We start from the raw sequence: 26,847 nt of genomic DNA on the forward strand, positions 1-26,847 counted from the left end.
TCAACAGCACATTAGAAGTTAAGACATGAGGAAGATGGCATACAATTCCTGAAAAAGGTCAAAAGCATTAAGAATGAGCTAAAGACGTAGACAATGATTCACTTTTGGATAATGATGGAAATGTTGAGCCTTAGGTATGGATGAGAATATGTTAAGAAAAACCTCTACTGAAATAAATACAGAATGTGTAATTCATACTCAGACACAAGAAAACCTGATCCAGCTAGAGAAATAGGAGGAAGTAAAAATGAAACAAGCAGAAAGATGTTGTAAGGTGACCAAAATAACTTGGCATGAATTCATAAGTGTTAAATTTAGCAAGTAGATTCTTTACTGTCTAGAAACAAGATGCTAAAGGATTTATTCATAAGATGTTTGAAAAACACAGAAAACAAAAATATAGGTTGAAGAAGAGGCTATGGAAAAAGACTTGTTAAATTCAAACAAAGGAAAAGGAAAAACAAAGCAACTAAAGCAGGGAGTTAGGCACAGCAATGATGCCTTTCACATTGGTTTACAAATTGTTAGGAATTTAATGCAGTCCTTTCAAACTGATGAAGCAATGAGACAAAGAGTCGACAGATTTGGGTAAGGATTAGTGAATCTGTACCAAGCATATAAAATTTGTTAAATAAATTTTATTTTGGAAAATATGTGCATTAGGCACTTGTTTGATCTTTCAGTGGCTCAGGAAAAGTCCTCAAATTGTAAGAAATCAACATAGAGATTTTTTTGTTTAACTGTAGTGCTATAAAATCGAACATGATTAACAAAAAGATAGCAAAGAACATTGCATATGTCTGGAAATGAAAAGGCACACTATGAAGTAACTCTCAGGTTAAATAGGAAATGATGACAAGAATAGCAAAATTTTGGAGCTGGTAATAAAAGCACAGTAGGTGAGAGATACTGCTAATGGAATACACTGAAGCAATAGGTAGCTTTTGTTCCTTGAGAGAAAAACACAAAGTCTGAAACCCTATAAGTCAATGTTCGATTCACGTAATGAGAAAGAGCAGCATGGTGAATCTGAAGAAATAAGAAAAAAAATCAGAGGAGAAGTATGAAAGTATAGATCAATATGAAATAAAAATTATGAATAAGAACCAAAGAACCAAAATGAATTCTTCGAGAAACTTCAGAGATCAAGTAAAAATCTTGAATGACAGATGAGGAAAAATTATGTCTATGTATATTGTTGTAAGCAAATTTCATATAGGTAAGGGAAATAGTTATGTATTATATTTCTTATCTACGGAAAAGAATACGATGCATTTACCAGTAAATAGAATGTATAGAAAAGATAGATGTATAGGATATTAGAAAGGGAATAAAAGTGAATCAGAAAACATTAAGTAAATTGTAATAGTTCTATATATCACAAACCAACAAATATCAAGACAGGACTATCTACTTTCATTACTCTTAGTCTATAATACTGGAAGTTTTTTTTATTTTTTTTTAACTTTTATTTAGTAAATATAAATTTCCAAAGTACAGTTTATGGATTACAATGGCTTCCCCCCCACCATAACTTCCCTCCCACTCACACCCCTCCCATCTCCCACTTCCTCTCCCATTCCATTCACATCAAGATTCATTTTCAATTCTCTTTATATACAGAAGATCAATTTAGTATATATTAAGTAAAGATTTCATCAGTTTGCACCCACACAGAAACAAAGTGTAAAATACTGTTTCAGTACTAGTTATAACATTACTTCACATTGGACAACACATTAAGGACAGATCCCACATGAGGAGTAAGTACACAGTGACTCCTGTTGTTGACTTAACAATTTGACACTCTTGTTTATGGCGTCAGTAATCTCCCTAAGCTCTAGACATGAGTTGCCAAGGCTATGGAAGCCTTTTGAGTTCACCGACTTGGATCTTATTCAGACAGGGTCATAATCAAAGTGGAAGTTCTCTCCTCCCTTCAGAGAAAGGTACCTTCTTCTTTGATGGCCCCATTCTTTCCACTGGGATCTCACTCGCAGAGATCTTTCATTTAGGTGGTTGTCGTCATCGTCGTTTTTTTTTTTTTTTTTGCCAGAGTGCCTTGGCTTTCCATGCCTAAAATACTCTCATGGGCTCTTCAGCCATATCCGAATGCCTTAAGGGCTGATTCTGAGGCCAGAGTGCTGTTTAGGACATCTGCCATTCTATGAGTCTGCTGTGTATCCCGCTCCCCATGTTGGATCGTTCTCTCCCTTTTTGATTCTATCAGTTAGTATATAATACTGGAAGTTTAGTGAGAATAATTTGGGGTGAGAAAGAAAGAGCATCAGGGTTGGGAAAGAGGAAGTAAAATTATCCATGTTTGCAGATAATGTGATGTTGTACATGGAAAAACATACACATTCCACAAAAGAGCTTTTAAAAATGATAACCAATTCAGTAAAGCTGCTGGTTAGAAAATAAACATAAAAGTGTTTTTTTTTATGTGCTAATCATAGACTCACAGAAAGAGAAATCAAGAAAGAAATTTCAATCACAATAGCCACAAAAAAGTCAAATATTTAGGTATAAAGTTAACTGTAGAAGTCAAAGATCTCTAACAAAAATTATCAAATGTTGATGAAAGAAATCATCAGGGACACAAGATTGGAATAATCATTAAAATGTCTATATTATGTAAACTAATTAGAGATTGCTAGAGCCATCCTGAATGAGAAAAATCAAGCTAGAGCCATCACAGTACCTGAATTCAACACATACTACAAAGCTATAGTAATCAAAATAGCATGGCATAATAAATGGTACATAGATCAATGAAACAGAATAGAGAACCCAGAAATTAATCCACATACATAATGCCAATTGATTTTTTTTTTTTTTTTGACAGGCAGAGTTAGAGAGAGAGACAGGGAGAAAGATCTTCCCTCCATTGGTTCACCCTCAAAATGGCCGCCACAGCTGTGCGCTGCGCCGATCTGAAGCCAGGAGCCACATGCTTCCTCCTGGTCTCCCATGTGGGTGCAGGGCCCAAGCATTTGGGCCATGCTCCACTGCTCTCCGGGCTACAGCAGAGAGATGGACTGGAAGAGGAGCAACCGGGACAGAATCCGACACCCTAACTGGGACTAGAACCCGGGCTGCCAGTGCTGCAGGCGGATGATTAGCCAAATGAGCTGCGGCGCAGGCCAATACCAATTGATTTTTGACTCAAGTGCTCAGACCATACAGTAGAACAAGGATAAACTCTTAAACAAATGGTGCTGGCAAAACTGGATATATATATGTAGAAGCATAAAGTTAGATCCACACCCCTCATCATATAAAAAATCAACTCAACATGGATCAAAGACTTAAGCTTAAGACCTGAGACCATGAAGTTTCTGGAAGTAAATGTAGGGGAAACACTCCAAGACATTAGTGTAGGGATGACTTAGAGAAGACCGCAAAAGCAATGACAATGAAAGCAGAACTAAACAAATGGAAGTTTTTTCACAGCAAAGGACGGAATGGGAAAAAAATATTTGCAAATCACCTGACAAAGTGTTAATATCACAAGTATGTCAGCAACTTAATAGCAAAATAAATAAATAAATAAAACAACTAATCCAGTTGAGAAATGGGCAAAGAACTTCAGTAGACAGTTTTCAAAAAAAAAAAAAATACCAGTGATCAACAAATCTATGGAAAAGCACTCAACATACTAGCCATCGGGAAATACAAATCCAAACCACAGTGAAGTTTCACTTCCCCCCTCTCAGAATGGGTAGAATTCCAGAAACAGAGTAACAGATGCTGGCAAGGATGTGGAGAAAGGGGAACAGTTGTACGCTGTTGGTGGAAATGTAAATCAGCGAAGCCAGTGTGTGAAACAATATGAATTTTTAAAAAATATTTATTTGAGAGTCAGCGTTACACACAGAGAGGCAGAGGCAGAGAGAGAGAGAGAGAGAGAGAGAGAGAGAGAGAGGTCTTCCGTTCTCTGGTGTACTCCCCAGATGGCCTCAGCAGCTGGAGCTCAGCTGATGTGGAGCCAGGAGCCAGGAGCCAGGAGCTTCTTCCAGGTCTCCCACACAGGTGCAGGGGCCCAAGGACTTGAGGCCATCTTACACTGCTTCCCCAGGCCATAGCAGAGAGCTGGATTGGAGGTGGAGCAGCTGGGTCTGGAACTTGCACCCGTATGAGATGCTGGCACCGTAGGTGGTGGCTTTATGCACTTTGCCACAGCGCTGGCCCCTGAATATTTTTTAAACAACTAGAAATAGGCTGGCGCCGCGGCTCACTAGGTTAATCCTCCGCCTGCAGCACCGGCACACCGGGTTCTAGTCCCGGTCGGGGTGCCAGTTCTGTCCTGGTTGCTCCTCTTCCAGTCCAGCTCTCTGCTGTGGCCCGGGAGGGCAGTGGAGGATGGCCCAGGTCCTTGGGCCCTACACCCGCATGGGAGACCAGGGGGAAGCACCTGGCTCCTGGCTTCGGATCGGTGCAGCGCCGGCCGTAGCCAGCGGCCACTTGCGAGGTGAACCAATGCAAAAAGGAAGACCTTTCTCTGTCTCTTTCACTGTCTAACTCTGCCTGTCAAAAAACAAAACAAAACAAAACAAAAACAAAAAACAAAAACAAAAAAAACTAGAAATAGGACTGGCCATATGATGAAGCAATCCCACTACTGGGTATATACCTAGAAGACTTGAGCATAATGAATCAGAGATACCTGCATCACCATGTTTATAGCAGCACTGTTCACAATAGCGAAAATTTGGAATCAGCTAAGGTGTCCATCAGATGAATGGATAAAGAAAATATGTGTATTATAGAATATTAGGCTATAAATGTGTGTATTATGGGTATTAATCAGCTATAAAATAGAATGAAATTCTACCATTTGTACCAAAATGGACACAGCTAGAGGACATGTAGAATGAAATAAACTGGACCCAAAAATTCAAGTACGGGATGTTCTTGCTTACATGTGGGAGCTGAAAATTTACAAAACAAGCCAAATAAGAGAAAAAAGTATCAGTATTGCTACAAATATAATTTTATAAAACCTTGTTTTGAACCTTTGTGAAACCAATGGTTGAGAATGCTACACTATAATTTTGTTTTTTATTTTTTATTTTTTTTTGCTCTTATTTAATAAATGTAAATTTCCAAGGTACAGCTTTTGGATTACAGTAGCTCCCCCCCCCCCATAACTTCCCTTCTACCTGCAACCCTCCCATTTCCTGCTCCCTCTCCCATTCCATTCACATCAAGATTCATTTTCAACTCTCTTTATATACAGAAGATCAGTTTAGTATATATTAACTAAAGATTTCAACAGTTTGCACCCGCACAGAAACGGAAAGGCTACACTACAATGATCTGTGATCACTTTAAAAGTTATTGTGCATGTGTGAAGTGACAACTTTTCTGTTAATTTATAGCTGATCTATATTCCCTTTAAACTATAGCCTGTTTTCCTTTTTACTTCTTAAACTTCTAATTAGGTGAAGTATTAAGCCCTTTTACTATAATAAAAATTTAATGTTATCTCACAAGCAAAAAAAAAAAGATAGGAAAAAATAGTAGGAGGTTAAGATATAGAGGAAGGGAATAGTATTATGTTCTTAGAATTACATCTACAAATAATATTGAATGTTAAAAGCTAATTGAAGTCACAATAAAAATGTATAAAACATGCATCTTGGGGTGACTGTATTCCATGTTGCAGTGCCTGGGGTAGTCTTGCCCCCATTTCAGATTAATGTGCAACATGTGTGGCCACATACTGATGGCTTGAGTACTTGGGCCTCTGCCACCTGTGTATGAGACAGAGCTGCTCTCCCAGGCTCTTGGCTTCTGCCTAGGCTTTTGCATTCAGGTAGTGAAGCAGTGGTTACAAGTTCTCTGTTTCTCTGCCTTTCAAATAAAACATGCAATTAAAAAATTAAAAATAAAAACTGGACTACTTAACAAACCTGAGCACAAAGAAATTTTTTTTGCTTGATAAAAACTTTCTACAATGTTCTTAATGAAAAACAAAAGAAAAAGAAAAAAAATTTTTAAAGATTTATTTATTTGAAAGTCAAAGTTACACAGAGAGAGGAGAGGCAGAGAGAGAGGGAGGGAGGGAGGGATGGAGGGAGGGAGGTCTTCCATCTAATGGTTCACTCCTCAGTTGGCCACAACACCCAGAGCTGCGCCAATTTGAAGGCAGGAGCCAGGAGCCTCTTCTGGGTCTCCCACGCGGGTACAGGGGCCCAGGGAATTGGGCCATCTTCTGCTGCCCTCCCAGGCCATAGGATGACATGTTACATTTAAGGTAATAAGGCCGGCGCCGCGGCTCACTAGGCTAATCCTCTGCCTTGCGGTGCCGGCACACCAGGTTCTAGTCCCTGTCGGGGCACCGGATTCTGTCCTGGTTGCCCCTCTTCCAGGCCAGCTCTCTGCTGTGGCCAGGGAAGTGCAGTGGAGGATGGCCCAAGTGCTTGGGCCCTGCACCCCATGGGAGACCAGGATAAGCACCTGGCTCCTGCCATCAGATCAGCGCGGTGTGCCGGCTGCAGTGCGGCGGCCGTTGGAGGGTGAACCAATGGCAAAGGAAGACCTTTCTCTCTGTCTCTTTCTCCCACTGTCCACCCTGCCTGTCAAAAATAAATAAATAAAACATTTAAGGTAATAAACAAGAAAAGGATGCCTGTATTACTTGGACTTCTCAAACACATTAACAGATAACTGACCAGTGCTGTAAGACAAACAAAAAGAGATGAGAGACACAACTTATTATTTCCAAGTGAATTCATTTGTGTATAAAACAAAAGAGAAATAGCAGAATCTAGGAGCAGTTTGAGAGTTCAGCTCTGTTGCCAGCTAGAAGAGTAGCATTCAAAAATCAATAGCCTTCTTCTGTATCAGGAGTAACCAATTACAAAGTATGATAATAAGATACCACTTATAGTGGTGACATCAACTAAAAGCTATCTAGGAATAAATTTAAGGCAGAATACATAAAACGTATGAGGGAAAATTAAAGCTCTATTATAAGAGTTTTATTGTGGTATTAAAGATCATAAATGCTGGGTTCATAAATGCTTCATTGAATATTGTGAAGATGTCACATTAAAATTTAAATTCAATCAGCATCTAAGCAAGAATACTTGTGGAAGGAGCAGAGTTTAATTTAAAATTTATATGAAAGAATAAGAAAAAAATGTTTACTGAATAAGGCATTAACAATAGATAGCAGGAGTCTGTTAACTACAGCCCACAAGCTAAATCCAGCCCACTGCCATTGTGTAAATAAAGATTTTTAGGATGTAGCCATGCCCATTCACTTATAGTGTATGGCTACCTTCATGCTCTGATGACAGAGTAGAGTATTCACCGTAGAGACGCTGTGCCCTGGAATATCTGGCCCTTTCAGAAAAAAAAAAATGAGATTTTGTAATTAGCATTTATTGTGGCACCAGAATAGCAGAGTCCAGACTGACTGTGCGTATATGCAAGTTGGTATAACTACCCCCAGGAATCAGTACTAGGAAATTTGGTTTAAAAAGAAAAATGAAGCTATTTTTACACTTAATAAAGCTTCAAGTAGAATAAGTACCCAGGTACTACAAGGTGATAGAATACCATATAGGGGGCTGGCACTGTGGCACAGCGGGTTAACGCATGGCTGGAAGTGCCGGCATCCCATATCGGTGCCGGTTCTAATCCTGGCTGCTCCACTTCTGATCCAGCTCTCTGCTGTGGCCTGGAAAAGCAGAAGAAAATGACCCAAGTCCCTGGGACCCTGCACCTGCGTGGGAGACCCAGAAGAAGTTCATAGCTCCTGGCTTAGGATCAGCACAGCTCCAGCTATTTTGGCCAGTTGGGGAGTGAACTGTTGGATGAAAGATCTCTCTCTCTCTACTTCTCTCTCTGTGTAGCTCTGACTTTCAAATAAATAAATAAACCTTTAAAAACAAAGAATACCATATACGACTTGATTTTTGCAACCTTATGGAAGATGATTTATTATATAAGATTAACAGAACACAAACTATAATGGATAATTGATGAATTCAAATACACCAAGCTGAAGGCTTTTTTTTTCAATGGAGGGAACAGTAGCTTAATAGATGGTAAAAATGACTGCCATGTTTAATAGGTCATAATCAATATTTAGGGTATGCATGGAATACTCGGGTTTGATCATTGGTTCTAAGTTACCTGGACAGCTTATAAGTACCCAGATTGTTGGGTCCCAGTTTCCAGTTCAGTAGGTCTGGGTGAGCTTGGGAATTTACATTTCTAGTAAATTTATAATTGACATTGATAATACTTGTCAAGGAGCCACATCTCGGAGAATCCTTGAGGTAGATGATTTTTGACATTTGTACCATCAAGGCAATCTTTCCCATCCTATTGCTTTAGCATGTGACATGTGTCAAGTTCTGGCTAAGTGGGTTTACCTGCAGGAGATGTCATTTGCATAGTTTTATGTGTTTTGCAGCGCTAAGAACATCTGAGTCATTGAGAGTGCATTCTTGAGTCTTTTTTTAAGAAAACTACTTAATAAATATGAATTATAAGATAGTTGAACAGTTGGTCTATGTTTATCACATGAGTATTGAATTATTCCTGGGATACAAAAATGAAGTTTTTTCTCTGGAGGTATGTGGTGTTTTTAGTCATTCACAAAATAACTTTGCCATGTTCAGGTGTCTACCAGGTGGAAAAGCATTCTTTGATATTGGGTATCTTTAGCTCACTCTAGCTACCAAGTATAAAATCCCACTTGAATCCCCAAATTCTCCATAATTATCCTTCCTCTGAAAGGGGCTGTGTCTACCTTTATTGGTTCCATGTCAGCTAGGTATTGGTTTGTCTATAATTTGTCCCTTTTCTCTTATTTTTCATATTTAATTTTGGTAATTTTATTAGAATAGTTGTTGGAGAGCTCAGATGATTTTGTAATTGTAGGCAAGGTCGGACAATGTTTGGACATGTTCTAAATTGCTGCTATGTATACAAAGATTAAAACCGTTTGACAGAAGTGTTGAAGATTTCAGAGATTTATAGTCAATACTGAAGAATGAAAATTTTCAGCTTTGCACAGATCATGAAAAATAGGGGTTAAAATAAGCACCTGACAAATGTGGTATTGTGGGTTTGAGTTAAGGTGGAAACTAAAAAAAAAAAAAAAAAAAAAAAAGACCTAAATGAAAGATCTCCACGAGTGAGATCCCAGTGGAAAGAATGGGTCATCAAAGAAGGAGGTACCTTTCTCTGAAGGGAGGAGAGAACTTCAACTTTGACTACGACCTTGTCTAAATATGATCAGAGTCGGTGAACTCAAAAGGCTTCCATAGCCTTGGCAACTCCTGACAAGAGCCTAGGGTGATTACTGATGCCATAAACAAGAGTGTCAATTTGTTAAGTCAACAACAGGAGTCACTGTGCACTTATTCCTCATGTAGGATCTCTGTCCTTAATGTGCTGTACATTGTGATTTAATACTATAACTAGTACTCAAACAGTATTTTTCACTTTGTGTTTCTGTGTGGGTGCAAACTGTTGAAATCTTAATACAGGCTAAACTGATCTTCTGTATATAAAGAGAATTGAAAATGAATCTTGATGTGAATGGAAGGGGGGAGGGAGAAGTAAAGGGGAGGGTTGCGGTGGGAGGGAAGTTATGGCGGGGGAAGACATTGTAATCCATGAGCTGTACTTTGGAAATTTATATTCATTAAATTTATATTCATTAAAAAAAAGGTGGCAAACTAAAGTGCTGAAGAATGTAACAGGAAAGACTGTTCAGTTTTATTTATTTATATATTTATTTGAGAAACAGAGAGCTCCTCTCTATTGGTTGCATCTCCAGTACCCACAGATGTGTAGTATTTGACCAACTCAAACCTGGGAGCCAAGAACTGAATTCAGGTCTCCCCTGTGGGTGGCAGGAAACCAGTTACTTAGGCTATCAGCAGTGCTTTCAAAGGTCTGTGTTAGTAGGAAGCCTGAGTCAAGAGCCAGAGATGGAGCTTGAACCCAGACACTCCAATGTGGGATCTCAGGATCTTTTTTTTTTTTTTTTAACTTTTATTTAATGAATATACGTTTCCAAAGTACGAATAATGGATTACTATGGCTTCCCCCCCATACCGTCCCTCCCACCCACAACCCTCCCCTTTCCCACTCCCTCTCCCCTTCCATTCACATCAAGATTCATTTTCGATTATCTTAATATACAGAAGATCAGCTTAGTATACATTAAGTAAGGATTTCAACAGTTTGCTCCCACACAGAAACATAAAGTGAAAAATAATAGATGATTTTTTTTAATGATGATGAAATCAGATCAGACCTATTGTCATGTTTAATCCCAGTGAGAGTCAAGTTGGGAGTTGATAGTTTCTTTTCTTTCCTTTTTTTTTTTTTTTTTTTTTTTTTACAGAGGATCAGTTTAGTATGCATTAAGTAAAGATTTCAACAGTTTGCACCCCCATAGAAACACAAAGTGAAATATATTATTTGAGTACTCGTTATAGCATTAAATCTCAATGCACAGCACATTAAGGACAGAGATCCTACATGAGGAGTAAGTGCACAGTGACTCCTGTTGTTGACTTTACCAATTGACACTCCTGTCTATGGCATCAGTAATCTCCCTATGCTCCAGTCATGAGTTTCCAAGGCTATGGAAGCCCCTTGAGTTCTCCGACTCTCATCTTGTTTAGACAAGGTCATAGTCAAAGTGGAGGTTCTCTCCTCCCTTCAGAGAAAGGTACCTCCTTCTTTGAAGACCTGTTCTTTCCACTGGGATCTCAGGATCTTAACTGGAGTCTTTACTAGGCCAAATGCTTGCTCCAGGAAGATAGCTTTTGTTGTGCACATGCACGCTTCTGCTTATAAACAAACTCAGCTAAAGGCAGTATACATAGGAAGAATTAAATATTTAAGAAAGACATATCCAGAATACATCTTAGTGCACTTGATGGGGAACAGTTTATATTCACTTCATATGAGAGGGAAGCAGACAGGGAGAGATCTTCCATCTTCACATTCACTCCCCAAATGCCAATGATAGTCCAGCTAGGCTAGGCCAAAGCCAAGAGCCTGGAAGTGAGTTAGGTGGTAGGGACCCAAGTACTGAAGCCATCACCTGCTGCCTCTCAGGGATGAACAGGAAGCTGGAAGTAGGCATCTTAAGTGGTGTCTTAATTGCTGAGCCAAGTGTTAGTGGATGGGGAACAGTTTAAATGGCATCTTCTTGGCAACTAAGAATCTGTAATGATGGCATTTGCTTTCTTCATGGAGTTTTAAAAAATTTTTAGAGACTTAGAGACTGAGGGCTCCTGCCTGCTGGTTCACTCTCCAAATGCCTGAAACAGCTGGGCCAGGGACCCACCTGCTTGAACAATCATGTGTTCACTCCTGTGGTGTGCTTTAGTAGGAAACTCTAGTCAGAAGCAGAGCCAGCATTTGGACACAGGTCCTCTGGTAGGCCCCAACTGAAGGCCTAACCACATGGTTAAATGCCCACCCGTGAACTGAGTTTCTTACTTGCATTTGATAAAAATCCATTTCCTTAAAACTGTCCTTGCTTTTCAGATTGCATCCTGAGAAAATGTCATTCCGATTCGGTCAGCATCTCATCAAGCCCTCCGTGGTGTTTCTCAAAACAGAATTGTCCTTTGCTCTTGTGAACAGAAAACCTGTGGTACCAGGACGTATCCTTTTCTTTAAGAGAGGAAAATTAAATAACCTTTGAATCCACAAAATGAACACAGGGTCGGCCTCAAATGTGTGTCCACAAAGGTAAGCAAGGAATCCACCTCTCTCCCACCTTGGTGGAAAGCAGGTAAGGTAGTACTCAAATTTATTCTGAATCCAGTTGGTGGCACCAGTAATATGCTTGATCAATGTTGCAGAACTTCTGAAAGGTTGCTTAGCAACCACGGGTTTGGAGGTGAATTTTTGCTTGAACTTTTCACTACTGTAGCTGTGTAAATAAATAGGGGCTTCAAAAACGGGCCCCATGAATATTGTGGACATGGTTTCAGTTTGTCCATTGTTTGTTACTGATACCTTGAGTGGAGGGAGGGGCATTTATAATTGGTTTTGTCTTTTTTACTTCTTAGAGATCATTCAGGTTAAAGGGTTTTAATTCAAATATGTCAGTATATTTACCAAAATGGCTTTTATCTTGTTTGGATCTAAAATAGCATTTTCTCCTGGGGAGGTGGGGTAGGAAATCTTAGCTTCTGGATTCTTGCACAGTATCATTGGTGGTAAAATTGTTAAACTTTGATCTGACCATTGAATTGTGGTCTTTCTCCATGTAGACTTGAGTAGGAACTTTATTTTTTGTGTGGTTAGGGGGTAGCAGGAATTTGTGTAATGCTCACTCATGATGGTGTGTGTGTATATAAACTTGGAGCAGACTCTTCAGAATTTATTTTTGTTTCTCCCCTAACAAGAGGGCAACAAAAGTAAGATTTTGTGTTTTAAGATTATACATGTTTTCCACACTGAGACATGCTTTTGCTTTGTAACCAATTTCTTAGTAATTCTGAATGTACAAATATGCCAAGATGCTTTTTTGAAGTAAGTTCTATTTTTGCAAGGTGCTTGAGAACTTTATGAATAATTTTTCTAGCCACATAACTACTGTATTTTGGAAAAAAAATCCGAGTAAGAAAAACATGAACCAGAATATGATACTGATTATATGATAGATGCTTAAATTCCTTGAATACAAATTGTAGCTAAATAAGTTTTGTTAAATTTACAGACTCACAAGCCATAAACTGGAAAATAAAGTTATATAAAAATCTTTGTTCATATTATTTCAAAACCTTCTTTAGAAAAAAGTGAGTCAAAATAATTAATATTAGGAAACTCAAATCCTTCTGTTTAAATGAGGTTAAAAAAGAATGATTTAGAAGGGATCCATTAGATGTAACAATGATTAGGTGTATCAATTTTGTATTGAATTATTTGAAAAAGACCTTGAACTTCATAGAATAACAGGAACATTGTATGTTTTGAATTGATTTTGTTCCAAGTTTGTTATGATCTTTCTTTTGGGAGGTTTCTCTATTTGAAGTAACATGTAAATTCTATTGTCAGAGATTATAGTTTAAATGCCATACTTCTGTAGGTGACACTTTTGATATCGGTAATGACCCCCTGAAATCTATCCAAATATGTGGCCCTTAAAGTTCCCCAGAAGTGCCATCTGGGCTGCCACATATGTTACCGGAATTTGGGGTGCCATATGATAATACTATATGCTTATTACTAAATCCCCAATATTAATAAGCCCAAGAGGGTTCTTGTCTAATATTTAGAGAAGGATTCTAAACACCAGCATCAATAAACGAGGCAGCATGGGACATTTTAAGCCTTTATTTAGTGAGAAAGATGCATAGGAGAGTGAGAGCTTTATTTAAGAGAGAGGGGTAAATATGGGTTCATACCGAGCACCAGGAACCAGCCACATGGAGGATCATCTAGGCCAGGAAGCCTCGGGCGTGTGGCCCAAAGGCCTTGTGCCCTGGAGGCGAGGCGCAGGGCTACAGCCCCCCTCTCCCCCCAAGAGGCTAGGGAAGAAGAGCAGGGCGGACACACCATGTTGTCCCAGGCTTTAAACCCACTTCCAAAGAGGTGTGGTTAATTAACCTGATTGGCTGGTGGGCACCCAGGTGTGGTCAGGTAGGGGCATGAGGTCACACAGGGGCATGGCGAAGGCATGGTCTTCCAGCTCACAAACCTAATCAATTTTAACCTATATGCCTGTCTACTTCATTTTTAATTGATTTTAAGTGAAGAACTAAGGGAAACAGGGAAGACAATTTGAGTTTAGAACAACAAAAAAAATTGTGATATCTCGGTTGAGGAACTAAGGTTGTAGAGATACCCTGCTTTTTAAATGGTTAATAATGGAATGAATTTGGCTTTATTATTTTGTTGTTGGTGCTGTCTTGATAGTAATGATCTTACTATTTAATGATTATGTAAACCAACTCTGAGCGTGAGGTGTAAGACCTAGAGAATACACAGGTTTGAACTCAAGACAGGTAGAAATGTCTGTATGTAGGACAATACCTACCATGAATAATGAGCAGTGAATGGGAAATTGGGTGTTTGCTAAGGCGGGGATGAGTCCAGATCAGTTACCATATCTTGGAGTAAATGCCAAGAATGTGGAGACCGTTTGTCTAATATGAGCACTCCTCAATTTGGAAGGTAGTAAGAAGGACCTGGCTTTTCCCAAGGCCAAGAACAATGAGAATCAGAACGTTATTGTCATCAGTACACTCCGTAAGGTGAACTAACATTTCCAGGGTTTAGAATGGTCTCAGGGCCAGTAGATAATGTATTCAGACAATCTTTTTTTGATGTGATGATTGTGTAACTTTTTATTTTACTTTGCCTTTTGAAACTCTGTTAGCTTACACCTGTGAGAAGCAGCTTACTAAGGTATTCATTTGCTTGCACAAAGCTGTAGTCTTTTGTCCTGAGATTTGGGAATTCAAACTGCTCTGCCCACTAACATTTCATAAAATAAGCAGTGGGATGTCTGGAGTGGGCTTTGATCTGCCGCCCAGCATTCTCTCCTGCTTGTCCCACTGCAGCCTTTTGCAGCAGGTCGTCTAGCATCTCGCATCCTCCCTGCATCTGGGTTTCCCCAGCTCAGCCGGGGCCTGAGTCTAAACCACAGCTCTTCTGATCTGTGGCTGACACATCACTAATGTATCTAGTTTTTGAGGATAAAGTCCAAATGCTTTGGCATACTTGGTAAAGGCGGGGAAATTATTATTACCTCGGTTCTTTGTCTCACATAGAAGAAGAATTTGCAAGCACACAAGCAGAGGGATTTCCAAAGCAAGATTGATTAATAAAGACCTCCAGCAGAAGTGGCAAGAAGCAGGGCTTCTAAGAGAGGAAAAAAACCAAAGAACCCGGTGGCACTGGGGTTTTTAAGTATGATTTTGGGGATGAGACTGTCAGTAAGGTGGGGACAAACCCAACAGAAGACCTGATTTACAATTCTTGATCCTGTCTGGCTTGCTCAAGATAAAACAAAAAAACCATCCAGGAGAGTGGGATAGGTAACTTGCTTTCACAAAACACAGTGAGCTCAGCAGGATGAAATCACTACTCCCTTGTTATTCATTCGCATGGTAAATTTGGAAGCTCCCAAGGAGTGGGCAGGCTGGTACTTCTGACCATGTTAAGGATAACTTTGGAGGAAAGCAAGCATTCTACACAACAAATTTCCACTGGGACCACCCTGACTATTAACCCATCTGACTCCTTACACCATCATTCCCTTTCTCTTGAGGTTATCCCGGTCATTTTCATTTTAATTAAAATTATTTGATAATTGCCCCACTGTCTTAGGAAAAACATCTTCTCCCCTCATTGTCACACTTGGATTGTTACTCACCTATGGATGCATTCAACCTTTTCTTGGTTGAGTTCACATTGGATTCCAGGCATGACGCTCCACTGGGCTCCCTGCCTGCCTTGTGTCAGGATTAGGTGCATTTATTTGTGTTAGGCTTTTCCCCTGAATCGCTCTTTCTTGCCTGCAGGACCTATCCTTGCAACAACTTCTTCTTCTTCTTTTTATTTTTTTATTTATTTTTTGCCTCCAAAGGTACTATCTTGCCTGAATTGAAAGTGAAACTATACATCATGGGTGTAGGTATTGTTCAAGGTAATAGAATGGGGGCCAACTGGGTGGGCTGAAACCCTACCTTCTCCATATTCCCATCCTCAAAGCCAAGTCTTGTCACCATTTCCCTCTACATGTTTTAGGGCCATGCCCGGGCTGTTTTTTCCCAACTTCTCCTTCTTGCTTTGCCAGTTAGAATTCTGTGGACAGTTGTATGTTTTGCAGGTAGTGAGTTAAGTTAAAAAGCAGTGACTGCATTTGGAGGCAGATGGAAAACACTCCATTTCGTTCTGTGTGTTAATTTGTCAATGGAGGAGACTGTGTTCTCAGGGTGGCGTGTTGGTTCCTTGATGTAAAATGGGGCATTTTATGTTGTGTTTTTGATGTGTTCTTCTAAGCGGCGGTTTTCAGGTAGCCTTTGGGAAGTGGTGCCATTCATGAGAGATTTGTAAATGTGATCTTGGAACCTGTGTCCGCTCTCACATTTTGCTGTCCCCCTTCAACCTTTTTTTTTTCCGGCTTGGCTCACTGAGTTTTTCATAGCTTTCACAGGAGGAAAAGATCTGTCAGATCAGAGGCTGAAGATGGGCTTTTGAAGCCCGACTGTTGGCTTCATCCTCAAAAGAGCCTCTTCAGGCCTTCCTTGTCCTCACCTAAAGCAAACACTTCTCTTCCTTGCCGATGGTGTTTAAAGCCCGTGCAACGGCTTTGGCCTGTGCAGTGCCACACTCAAGAAGAATGTGCCGCAATGTCTTTAATCCATTAATTTCATGTTACTAGAAACGGCCTTTTAGACTTCTTTGGTGAGAGAGCAGAATCACGTTGCAGAGCACATTTTCAGTTTCTGCCACGAATGTGTAATTCACCGGCCTCATTCCTGCCCAACTATTAGTCGCGGCTTCAGTAAACTTGAACTGTAAGATCGTCACAAAACACACCAGACACCAGAGTAAGGGAAAGGGTTTTTAGGGGAAAATCCAGCAGACTGGAGGGAAGGGGCAAGGAAGGAAAAAGGGAGAAGGAGAGTGTGACAGAGAGAAGAGAGGAGCTAGTGAGGAGAGGAGAGAGCAAGCAGAGAGCAGCCAAGAGAGAGGGAGAGGGGAGCAGAGAGTGCAGAGGGCAGATAGACAGTGAGAGAGAGCCACGTGTTCAGGAACAGCTCTTTTTAAAACTTTGCCAGAGGGCAGGCAGGGAAGCAGGAGCAGCGAATCCCATTAGGATGGGGATGGAGCTTGACACCAGTGGTTGGGCCATGTGGCCACCTGGCTTCCAGGGATGGTGGCGGGGGCTAGAGCCTAGGATGGTGTGAGGGTGTAGATTGTGCCATAGATAAAACTGTGCCATTTTCCCAACATAAACTATGTTACCAGAAACTTGGCCTTATTCCTCTCTCCTTATTTCATCCCGTACAATGTCTCTCTCTCATCTTGAGTTGAGCATGAAAAACGAATTTGAACATTAGTGGAATCCACTTGGGAACTGGGGCTTTTATTGTAAATAAAATTACTCATTTGTTACGTCCTGTTGTTTGCAGCAGACAGCTTATTGATCTTTGGATCACACTTCAGATGGCATAAGGAGCTCTAACATACGGGGATATGGTAACATTTTTTGAGCGGATTGATCGTGGTGTGTAATGACAGGGACAAACCTGACTCACTGGCAATACTGTAGTACGCAAATCATTAGTCAACAGCTTATTGAATTGGTAATTTTAAAGAAAACAAATTTTACCAGACAGGTGCATCACACACAGAATATTATCAGTGCCAAACAATGTTAGGATGATGCATTGAAGAGACCCTCACAAAATGTATTTGTAAAGAATGAGAATAGGTAATTTAACAAGCATTTCTGCTGATATATTGGAAACAAAAGTTTGGGACAGGGGGAATTGTGTTTTAGGTTTCAACCACTACAGGTTAAAAAAAAAAGCTCTGACAAATGTCTTTTCATACAAAACATTAGCGAGTGATGCTAAATTTTCTGTTTCCAGACCACTCCCTTGTTGAATACTGCTAAGTAAGTGAAAAAAAAAATAGCTTTATTGCATAACAGTGATTCTGACGGAATAGCTGCTAAAGATATAAATGCCCTTTTAGTCCTTCCGTAAAAATCAGAAATATTTGTCATTTCCTGAGTGGGCTGTAATCTTGTGAATTCCTTTAATTGTACAGGAAACTGCAGTTATTAGTGATCTGATGATCTTTCACTTCTCAGTTTCTTTTTTAAATCTTCCTGTATAAATAAAATGAGAACAAGCACTATTTTAATATCTTTATTGCTGAAGATAGATTTTTTGCTCTTAAAATTGCCCTAAGCACATGTCTCTTCTTGGCTCCATGTGTGCTCATGATGTATTCACTAACTAAATAGTCCCAGAGAGGATTTCACAGACCTTCCTGCTGTCCGTGGTCATGGGGCAAGTTAGTATTTTTCCAGTCATATATTTTTTTATTGTGTTCAAAGATCAATGTGTAGCAGTGGTTTTTAGAATTGGAGGTTTCTTTTACTTGCATCTAAGTGGAATCCTCCGCCTCCGCCTGAGGCAATGGCACTCTGGGTTCTAGTCCCAGTCGGGGCGCCGGATTCTTTCCCAGTTGCTCCTCTTCCAATCCAGCTCTCTGCTGTGGCTCGGGAAGGCAGTTGAGGATGGCCTAAGTGCTTGGACCCTGCACCTGCATGGGAGACCAGGAGGAAGCACCTGGCTCCTGGCTTCAGATCGGGGCAGCGTGCCAGTCGTAGTGGCCATTTCAGGGGTGAACCAATGGTAAAGGAAGATCTTTCTCTCTGTCTCTCTCTCACTGTCTAACTCTGCCTGCCAAAAAAACCCAAAAAACCAAAAAAAACCCTTTCAGTGCCAATGGATAGTGGGAGCAAATGAAGTGCTTTGATGCTTTGATCATCTTCTAATTTGACCAACATCTTTTTTCAGTAGGTAGACTGTTGAAAAGGATCCTGCAACCCCCGATGTGAGACAAACCTTGGGTGACCATCCTCCATCTTGATTTATCATCTAAAGATTATGTTCCAGAAAACAAAGAATTACCTCTCAAATGCCAACTCATCCATTGGTAGAAAACTGACAGTGTTGAGGAGGATTCTGAGTTTGCATGCAGGATCAGCAGGCAATAACTACCCTGGGTGCCAGAGAGCAAAGGGAAGCTTATCTTGCCAGGTTGTTGTACTTAGTTTCTTGTCCTGGAGCTAAAACTGTTACTTTTTTTTTTCCCCCCACATAATGATGGTTTTGTGGGAAATGAAAATTAAGGAATAAAAAGGATATTTCATATGTGTGCAAGGAAGGTTTGAAAATGGAAAAAAAAAAAAAAAAGGCGTGAGCCTTTTTCCCCTAACCTTGGCTCATGCTAATGAAAGTGACTTAACTACTAATTCAGCAGTATTGGTGAGGCATGCATTTATGAAGGGGTCTTGGAAAAATTTATGGAAAATGCATTTTGTAAAAATAATGGAAAGTCTCTGCACCAAAATAAACTATGGAATTATCATTTTTCTGGGATCTCTCTGAAGTGCCTTCATACTGGTTTTCAGACTTTCAGGCTACTTCCTGCTCTCTTTTGTGTCTTTGTGTGTTGCTGTCTCTCTCTCTGTATTTACATTGTTCTTTATGCATTTTTTTTGCATAAAGAAAACAGGTTTCAAAAATACAATTTTAAACACATAACATTTCCCACCCCACTATTCCCATAGGAATATAACCAAGTACTATAAACAATAATCAAATATCAAGATGTCAGTTTCAGTCATGTACATTACATTTTTATTCTATATATTGGCTGCTTCCTATTGTCCATTTCCTAGTGAACATAGTCACACACAGTGACTTGGGTTTTTTCTTCATTCTTGTTGTTTAATGACTTAGTTTTGACTATCCTTCCATGACCTTGACCTTGACCCCTTCTCTATAGTAGAACTTGTTTCATAAGTTTAGATTCTACTGTGATTAGCATAGAATAATCTGTTGTAGTTTTACATTAGTAGGTAAAATTCTACAAATTACATGAAGACTATACAATCAATATTATAACCCAGAAAACTACCTATAAAATATGCTTATGCATATAAAATGTAATTCTGTTAAATAGAATTCTACACATGGTGTGTGTGGGGGTGGGGAATGGTGTTAAGAATGCTCTCTGTTTAGCTCTAGGGAAGATGATAATTACACATATCAAAATAACACTTTGACTATTTCTCATAATAAGTGCTAACATCGATGTCCTATAATCTGAAAAGCTTTTTCCTGTTTCTATTTGTTTTCACAGGTAACTTTCTCAGGTGGTTTCGGTGGTCACAGTTAGCAATTACTGAGCTCAGCTCCTAACACTCTAGGCATAGGTTCAGCCTGCTTTCTGTGCAAGTCATCCAATTGTGAGGAACAGGAAAAGACTGGTCATAGTGTTGTAAGCCTTACACTAGTAAAGGAATATAATTAAAAATGATGAATGGTATAATACATCATTATTCATAAGAAATATCACGTAATTAACTCAGATAATGCAAAATATGTTCTAATTTCCACATGGAATGAAAATAGATTTGTTAAAACATCAGTAGGCAGTTAATGTTTATCCTCTACTTTTTTTTTTTTTTTTTTTTTTTTTTTTTTTGATAGGCAGAGTGGACAGTGAGAGAGACAGAGAGAGAAAGGTCTTCCTTTGCCGTTGGTTCACCCTCCAATGGCCGCCGCTGCAGCCGGCGCACCGCGCTGATCCGATGGCAGGAGCCAGGATCCAGGTGCTTTTTCCTGGTCTCCCATGGGGTGCAGGGCCCAAGCACCTGGGCCATCCTCCACTGCACTCCCTGGCCATAGCAGAGAGCTGGCCTGGAAGAGGGGCAACCGGGACAGAATCCGGCGCCCCGACCGGGACTAGAACCCGGTGTGCCGGCGCCGCAAGGTGGAGGATTAGCCTATTGAGCCACGGCGCCGGCTATATCCTCTACTTTCATACACATATCAAAACTGTTAAAATCTCCTAAGTGAATATACATGGATTTTCTAGAATACAGTAAGTCAAGATGGTTTTCTTCTCTTAATACAGTCTTTGGTAAATTCCTTATTTATTGCACATATGTGTAATTTGTATATATGTTCTATTCTTTGTATTAGCATAATTAATTTATATTTCTTGAAAATTAATGATCTAATTTATTCACTTAGCTCTCGTTTTCTTTCTCAATGTAATTGACTGAAAAAATAACTATAAATTTGCAAATAGCTCTTGGGCACAAACCCTGCATTGGCTTGATTCTAAGAACTTTGTATGATAATAAATATGTGAACTAGAGTTGGATTCTCAACTGTTTCCCTGAGATGGCTGCTATGGTCTTAAGAGCTTGTTGGGAGGTTCTAGCAGGGGAGCGCAGCTACTCGTATACCCTTGACAGTAGACTGGTCCTCCTCTAGTGGGGAAGCCCATCTTCTTCTACCAAGCACATGGCTTTAGGAGGTACGCACATGGAGCAGTTAGGAAGGAGGGGACACCCACTCTGAGGGAAGGAGGGGACACCCACTCAGCCAGCCTGATCAGCTGAATCAACCCTGGTGATCAGTGGGCTGACAGGTGGCACAGCCAGATCGTCCTCACAGCTGGCTACTACAGTCTTCAAATATATTTCTGGAGTCTTCATTTGGCTGTTGTGTACTCGCAGTTGAGGGTCACAATGGGGCGTGGTTATGCCTTAGGCTATGGAGTTACTTGAATAGGTGATGTTTCGTACAACACATAGCACTGACCGTGTCTGAGGTTCCTGGTTGTGTCTGCTGTGCTGGACAGCAGCCTGCTTTGTGAGGAGGTGTGCAGGGCCCCAAGGGAGGAGGCAAAGAAGTGGGAGCAGTGCTGCAGGGGCAACAAGGACAAAGGTATTTCAATATGTTAACACCAGAAGTGAACATGCCAGTGCCACAGTCTCAATGACAGCCCTGCTTTCTATTTTTTTTTTTTTAGATTAGTTTTACTTATTTGAAAGGCAGAGTTAGAAAGAGAGAAAGACTGGCCTTCCATCCACTGGTTCACTCCCCAAAAGGCCTCAATAGCCAGAGCTGGGCCAGGCAGAAGCCAGGAACTTTATCTCCACCTCTCAGGTGGATACAAGGACCCAAGTGCTTGGGCCATCTTCCTCTGCTTTCCTAGGTACATTAGCAGGGAGCTGCATCAGAAGTGGAATAGCTGGGACATGAACCAGCACCCGTATCAGATGGCAGCGTGGCAGGCAGTGGCTTAATCTGCTATGCCACAACAGCAGCCCCAACAGCCCTGCTTTTAGAGAGGTAGAGACAGATGGGAGGAAGCTGCCATTGTTTGCCTGGCATTGGTGAGCTGTCCGTTCTTCAACATCATTGAGTCTTGCGCAGGTGTAGATTTCCTGATGAATTGAAAACAACAGAACTCTTATTTGTGTCAAATGCCATGTTTCTTAGAGTGAACTCTGGAGCCTGTTAACCCCAATTTTGGGAAAAGTCTAACTGTAGGAGGAGGGAACCAAGGCAGTATTTTCTCTTTTTCTTTTCTGTATGACAGTGGCAGTGGTAATGGGGAAGTATGTGTTATCTGTGTACAACTTATTTGCATCTTTCATTCGAGTCATGTATTTAAGTACGTTCAAATACTACTTTATGAACCCTGCTGCATTGTTTGATGTCTTTGTGTTGTTGTTGTCCTATCCTTAGTGCACGGTGAGAGGCTTAAGTGGAAGAGCTGTCTCTGACCAGTAGTGGCTTTAGTGCTTGGGAGTCAGGACTTGGAACAGGACTCTAAATTCTCATTTCATTGTTGATTTCTAGCATTTCACTCTTCGAAATCTATACTGGCCTTTACATGTTGCTTTTTGTGTTTATGTTTGGCATTTTGCTGTTAGTGGCTTTACTGTTTTCTCGTAACTTATCATCATCATTTAAGATGATATCATTGGTGACTTCTGAAACTCAGTAAGGCTCAAACCTGAATCTCCAAATCTCCATTACTGTCTGTGTGGGACCAGGCAACTGCTCTTCTTCAGCAGCTTAATTTTCCCACATTTTTTTTTTTTTACTTTTGGAGTCTGTTTTGAAATGTCTGTCCCTATCAAGATATCTTTACAGCTTTAAAATTAATTCCAGTTTGAAAGATTCATGTGCTAATACTTTAAAAGTAAACCATCACACGCTTGCACTCACCAAAGGATGATGCTTTAATACTTATTAAATAGAATGCGTCAGGATAAAAATAAACTGGCAAGAATCATATGAAAATGTTCACCTAGAGAGTTCCGTGCACAGAAATCTACACACTGGTTAGCATTTTCGGTTCACTTCAGGAATCATAGGACCCCTAGAAGCCTTTTTTTCAGGGCTGTATTTGCAATTAGGTAACTAAGCTTAAGGAATGCAACCAATAGGAAAACTTCATTTTGCCCTGGAATTAGCAACTGGGGCTGAAACAGGAAGCTTGTTAATAATCTGGAGGCACACACAGCAGACACCTACCATGCTAAGAGTCAGCAGCAGAACCAGACCCATCTCCACACTCCCCAGGTGTAGAAGGGCAGAATTGGTGAGGGCAAAGACAGTTGGATCAAAACATGCAGAGTTGCTTTCTTCTGCTCTTTTCTGAAGTGGCTGCTCTTGTTTATGAAAGTCACGTCTGAGGGTGGCTTACAAACCCAAGAGGGAGCTTCCTACAGGAGGGGGCTTGTATCATGTTTCCTGGCTTGAAGCTGCTGGGGCTGCCAGGCCCATGGACTCCAGCAGGTGCTGCCCTGGAGTAGGAGTGCAGGGGGACCCAGATGTTTTGGGAGAGCTTCCCATTTGCCCTCCTGAGCACAGCCCAGGTTTGCTTCTCATGGGTGTGCTTCCAAATGCAGGGTTGTTGCAGAGGCCCACAGCAGAGGGAACCATGAAGCACTGAGGAATAGTATTTCTGAAAAATTCTCCTCCATATCCCAGCATTTTTTTTTAGCTCTTGGGGGAAGCCTACAAGTTGTTCCTCAGCAGGTTCCCTGCTTTCTGCAAAATACTGTGAGTGTCAGAGTAGCTGGCCAGTGCCACAGGCTGCTCTGGGAAGAAATTGGCGGAGAATTCTAAGTGCTCAGAGCTAAGGTCTCAAGCTTGGGTGAAGTGAGACACAACACTTTATTTTTTAACATTTAAATTTATGTGAGCCATGTCAGAGAGATGGAATGAGAGACAGAAATAGACAAAGAGATTTCCTATCCATTCACTTCTCAAATGCCCGCAACAGCTGGGACTGGGTCAAGTGAAAGCCCAAAACCCGGAATGACTCTAACTCCCCTGTGGGTAACAGGAACCCAGCTGCTTGTGCCATTACCACTGCCCACAGGGTGTGCACCAGCAGGAAACTGGCCTTGGGAGTCGAGCCATAACTGGATTGCTGGCACTTGAATAAGGGATGCAGGCATCTCCATGTCTTAAACAGTTACACCAGATGCCTGCCCTGGACATCAAAGTTTAATCAGAAATTGAAATTTTAAACCGGAGAGACATACAGTTATGGGAAGTGACTGCAAAGCTGTGGGTGCTTCCTAAGATGATGTTAAGAAACTGGAAATAGAGTGACTGTTATGGCTGGGAAACTGATGGATGCATGCATAGCTGTAGCATGTCTTTACCATCTCACATTGAGCTTCTTCAGTCATCAAAACACCAGCCAAGGGATGAGATAAATCATGAAGAAAAAAAGTGATTTGTCATTCAATTCTGTGGTAGATTTGTAGTTAGCTTTAATATTTAGGAACTGAATCTTGAATCTAATAGATGGTGGATACATAGTTATGGGATGCATTTGTGTTGGTGTAAAACAAGATAGTTAGGTAAAGGAACTTCTAGGTGTTCATTCAACAAGTGCATTCTGAAGGCATATTATCTGTCAGTTTTTTCTTTTTTAACTGCAATACAGATTTTTCATGCTCTTAAAATGATGGAATACCCTCTGCCTTCATCTCCCTGCAGTGTGTTGAATGGTAGCCCCCTGCCCCAACAAAGATATGGCCATCTTAATTCTTACGATCTGTGAAAGTTAGCTCAGTCAGAGAAGACCCTTTGCAGATATGACTGAGTTAATGAGCACCTTTTGAGGTGAAGAGATCATCCTGACTAGCTGGGTGGACCCTGAATCCAATTACAGGTGTGCTCATAAGAGTGAAATAGGGAAATCACGTGAAGCAACGGAGGAGATGCAGTGACCACAGGGGCAGAGACTACTGTGATGTGGGCACAAGTCAAAGGATGCCGCCAGCCACCAGAGGCTGTGAGAAGTAATGATGGAGCATGGCCCTGCTAACACTTGGATTTCAGACTTTGTTCTCCAAAATTGGGAATCAATTTCTGTTGTTTTAAGCCATCCACTTGTTATAATTTGTGACAGCAGTCCCAGGAAACCTGCACAGCCGCCTCATGCATTGCCCCCCTCCACCACGCCATTTATCTTTCATTGCATTTTTTTCCTTTTTTTATTTGTTTGAAAGTAATAGTGATAAGAAGAGAGATTGATCTATTGATCTCCCGTATGTTGATTCATTCCTTACATGCCTGTTGACAGCTGGGCCTCAGCCAGGCCAAAGTCAGGAGCCTCGAAGTCCGTCTGGTCTCCTACATGGGTGACAGGGTCCCAAGTACTTGGGCCATCTTATGTTGCCTTCTCAAAGGCATCAGCCCAGAGCTGCATCAGTAACAGAGTAGCCAGGACTCAAGCTGTCATGAATAGTTTGTCCTAAATAGCAGCTTGTGCAGCTGTTCCATAGTGTCTGCCCCATGGAATATTCCAAGGTAACTCCTGCTTCTTAGTCCTTGAAGCAGCTGTTCCTTCCAGTTGGAATTCTGTTCCTTTGGATGTGCGTATGCCATACTCACCCAGCTCCTTGAGATCGTCTTTCAAATTATATTCACGCATCCCTTTCTTGGGATAGTCTTTAGTGTTACCTTATTGAAAACCACATCAATGTTTCTGCTTCATATTTCTTTGTTGCACTTAAACTTGAAATCACCATATATAATGTTTATTTTGATTCTTGAAACAATCAGGCTGAATTGAGTGTGTGCTCTGTGAAGGCTCAGATTGTTGTCTCATTAACTCACAAATGCATCTACACTGTCTGGACAACGCTTGGCACATGGTGGCATTCAGGAAGTATTTGTTAAGTGAGTATATATGCTAGAGGAGTCACACTGGTTGACTATTCAGGATTTGTAGCTTTAGAGCTTGAAGAGAACAAGGATCATTTTTTAACCAAGTACAGTGGTTTAGTAAATTCACACACCATGCAGTATGCTACAATGTCAGCCTGGGCCTATGCACACACACATACAAGGAGTACATGGCAATATTGTTGGTTTTGATGGCTCCACGGTTGCCTGATCTGAAACAAAGAGAAATGTTGGTTGGAGTCTGAAAAGGACAAGCTCACAGTCCCTGAAGCACAGTTTTCCAAGATTTCCATGTGGATTCCAGCCAGACTGATGAAATCAGCCCTGTCTTAGCTGAGAGACAGTAACAGAGAAGTTTGGTTTGTGATGAGCCTTGATTTCCCAGGGTTGTACTTGCCACTGTCTTCCTTCCTCAGGAAATCTAGAGCAGCGCTATAGGCAGTTCTGGAAGTTGAGATAACATTTTAACATTGTTAGATATTTTATTTGAAAGGCAGAGGAAAAGACAGACATCTCCCATCTGCTGATTCATTGCGTGAATATCTGCAACAGTCGTGGCTGGGCCAAGCACAAGCCAGGAGCCAGGAAATCCATCCAGGTCTTCCACATGGATATCAGGGCCCCAGCTATTTGAGCCATGACCTGCTGCCTGCACTTGAGCAGGAAGTTGAATTAAGGAGGGGAACTGAGACATGAAGCTAGGCCTCCAATAGGGGGATGTGGATAACCAAAGTGGCATCTTAACCACTGTCTTGAGTCAAGTTTTTGTGACCTTGTTTTCTTGACTTCTCATGAATATGGGTTGTCTTTACAACATACTTATTTATTTAGAAATATTTTTTGTGATGAATCCCCTAGATGAAACCTTCCAATTTATTGTTATTTGTACAGTAATCAAGTCAATTGCCACTAGACAATTTTAGTTTCCTGAAATACTTTACAGATGTCATGGATTATGACGTATGAAGTAGAGTAAGCTTAATTGCTCAGAAAATAAGAAACAAGCATACCACAAACGCTGACATAAGTAATGAAATCAAAGTTAATTGGATCTGATAGGCTAGTATATGAA

At 40.7% G+C, this 26,847-nt stretch overlaps 1 protein-coding gene across 1 annotated transcript in view; it reads left to right on the forward strand.

The window, feature by feature from the left end:
* The window catches only part of FHIT (fragile histidine triad diadenosine triphosphatase), a 1,587,164-nt gene that overhangs the window by 724,524 nt on the left and 835,793 nt on the right, over positions 1-26,847 (forward strand). Inside the window, exon 3 of the mRNA XM_002713411.6 lies at positions 11,539-11,657. Coding sequence (XP_002713457.2) covers positions 11,555-11,657 — 103 coding nt within the window. The 5' untranslated portion in view covers positions 11,539-11,554. The remainder of the gene's footprint in view (positions 1-11,538; positions 11,658-26,847) is intronic.

This window comes from Oryctolagus cuniculus, chromosome 10, assembly GCF_051225735.1.
Source record: "Oryctolagus cuniculus isolate XC-2025 breed Fujian yellow rabbit chromosome 10, ASM5122573v1, whole genome shotgun sequence".
Classification (NCBI taxonomy): domain Eukaryota; kingdom Metazoa; phylum Chordata; class Mammalia; order Lagomorpha; family Leporidae; genus Oryctolagus; species Oryctolagus cuniculus.